This window comes from Emiliania huxleyi, assembly GCF_000372725.1.
Source record: "Emiliania huxleyi CCMP1516 unplaced genomic scaffold EMIHUscaffold_5667, whole genome shotgun sequence".
Taxonomy (NCBI): domain Eukaryota; phylum Haptophyta; order Isochrysidales; family Noelaerhabdaceae; genus Emiliania; species Emiliania huxleyi.
In genome coordinates this window covers 1-1,544 of record NW_005197749.1, presented here as the reverse complement: position 1 = coordinate 1,544, position 1,544 = coordinate 1, and the positions used below count along the sequence as shown (strand labels likewise).

At 71.5% G+C, this 1,544-nt stretch overlaps 1 protein-coding gene across 1 annotated transcript; it reads right to left on the bottom strand.

Moving 5' to 3' along the window:
- Positions 1-7: 7 nt before the first annotated feature.
- Positions 8-1,511, bottom strand: EMIHUDRAFT_124543 (hypothetical protein; the record flags this gene model as incomplete). The annotated part of the gene is made up of 7 exons (XM_005765116.1): positions 8-82; positions 165-275; positions 472-520; positions 592-742; positions 778-1,087; positions 1,247-1,300; positions 1,455-1,511. Coding segments are annotated over 7 exons (807 nt in total), but the record flags the coding sequence as incomplete, so codon positions are not given.
- Positions 1,512-1,544: the final 33 nt, after the last annotated feature.

The following is a 1,544-nucleotide window of genomic DNA, read 5'->3' as shown; positions in this document are numbered from 1 at the left end:
GCGGCACCGACTCGAGCCCGGGCCGCTTCTGCGCGAGCAGCAGGATGTTTGCGCCCGTAAAGTCCGCCATAGTGACCCGCACCTGCTCCCGGCGCGAGCCGCGTGAAGAGGCGCCGTTCACAAGCCGCGCGCACAAGGTGGGGCTCCGGCGACGCGACGCGCACCGCCGCCGCGTCGGTGAGCGTAGCGGGGTCGATGCGCTGCATGCCTCCGCGAAAGGCGCGCGTCGAGTGGCCGGCGGCGAGGAGGGCGGGAGCCGTGCGGAGGGTGAAGACCTTGCGCGCGGGAAAGGGGGGGGGGGGGGAGGGGGAGTCAATGACGACCTCGGAGGCGTGGCGGTGGTGCAACCTAACCGATCAACGAGTAGACCGATTGGGCGGGGCGGGGGTGGCACCTCGGAAGAGGGCCCTGGCGCGAGGGAAAGATCCCACACGCCGGGCGCCGCCTTGAGCTGGAAGTAGCCTACCACACCGTCCAACCAACGCTCGGCCGCCGCCGCGGCTCGCCGGTGCGTCGCCGCCTCGGGAAGGGGGCGGGGGGGCGGGCAGGGAAAGGGCGGGGGGGCGGGCAGGGCGCGCGCCCAAGTTGGACATGACGAGTGTGTCGGTCGCGTGCGGCTGTGCGGTCGTCCCGAGCAGCAGCTGCAGCCCGTTGGGGGGGTGGCGCGAGCCGACGTCCTCGCAGCTGCCCGTGATGAGGAGCGACGCGAGCTCGTACACCGCGGACACCGTCCGACGGTCGCCTAATATCGACATCCTCTCGGCGTCGTCTCGACACCATCTCGACGCCTGGACGGCCTCCTCCGCTCGCCCAGCTCGGCGAGCCGCAGGTTGTCCATGTCGTACGCCGCCTCGGTGCACTCGAGCAGCCACGCCTCGGGTGCGTCCACGTGCAGCGTCAGCACCTGTGGCGTGCGCAGCGACGAGAAGAGGGCGCGGTCGAGCTGCGGGCTGAGCGATCGGCCGGCGTTGTCGAAGCTCGGCTCGAGCGACACGACGTACCGGTAGAACGACTCGAGCGGGAACTTGTCGATCTGCAAGCTCGGGTTGAGGTGCAGCGTGACGGAGAGGCCTAAAGGGGGGGGAGCCTGCGACTCAGCAACCAGACAGCGGAAGGCGGGCGCGGCGTGGCGGAGGGACCGAACGTCTCGGGCAATCTCGGGCAATCTTGGCAATCTCGGCTCATATCGGCTCATCTCGGCTAATCTCGGGCCGAGCGACTCGTGCAGCGCCATCAGGATGGGCACCGCGCGCTGCGCCTCCTTGGAGAGCGGGTCGAGCACCGCCGTCAGCTCGAGCGCCTGCAGCAACTCACGCCGAGGTCAGCCGGCGCCGGAGAGGCCGAGAGCGGCACCAGCAGCCCGCTCGACGCGCCTTCCCCGGCCCGGAGCCCGCCAGCTGCACGCACGCCGCACCGCACCCGAGGCTCTCGGGTCGGAACGCCATCTCGCGCACCCCTCCGGCGGCCGCCGCCGCCTGCGCGCCCCGGCTAAGCGCCGCCACCGCCAGCATGAGCAAATCTGACCGCTGGCCGAACTCCTCGGC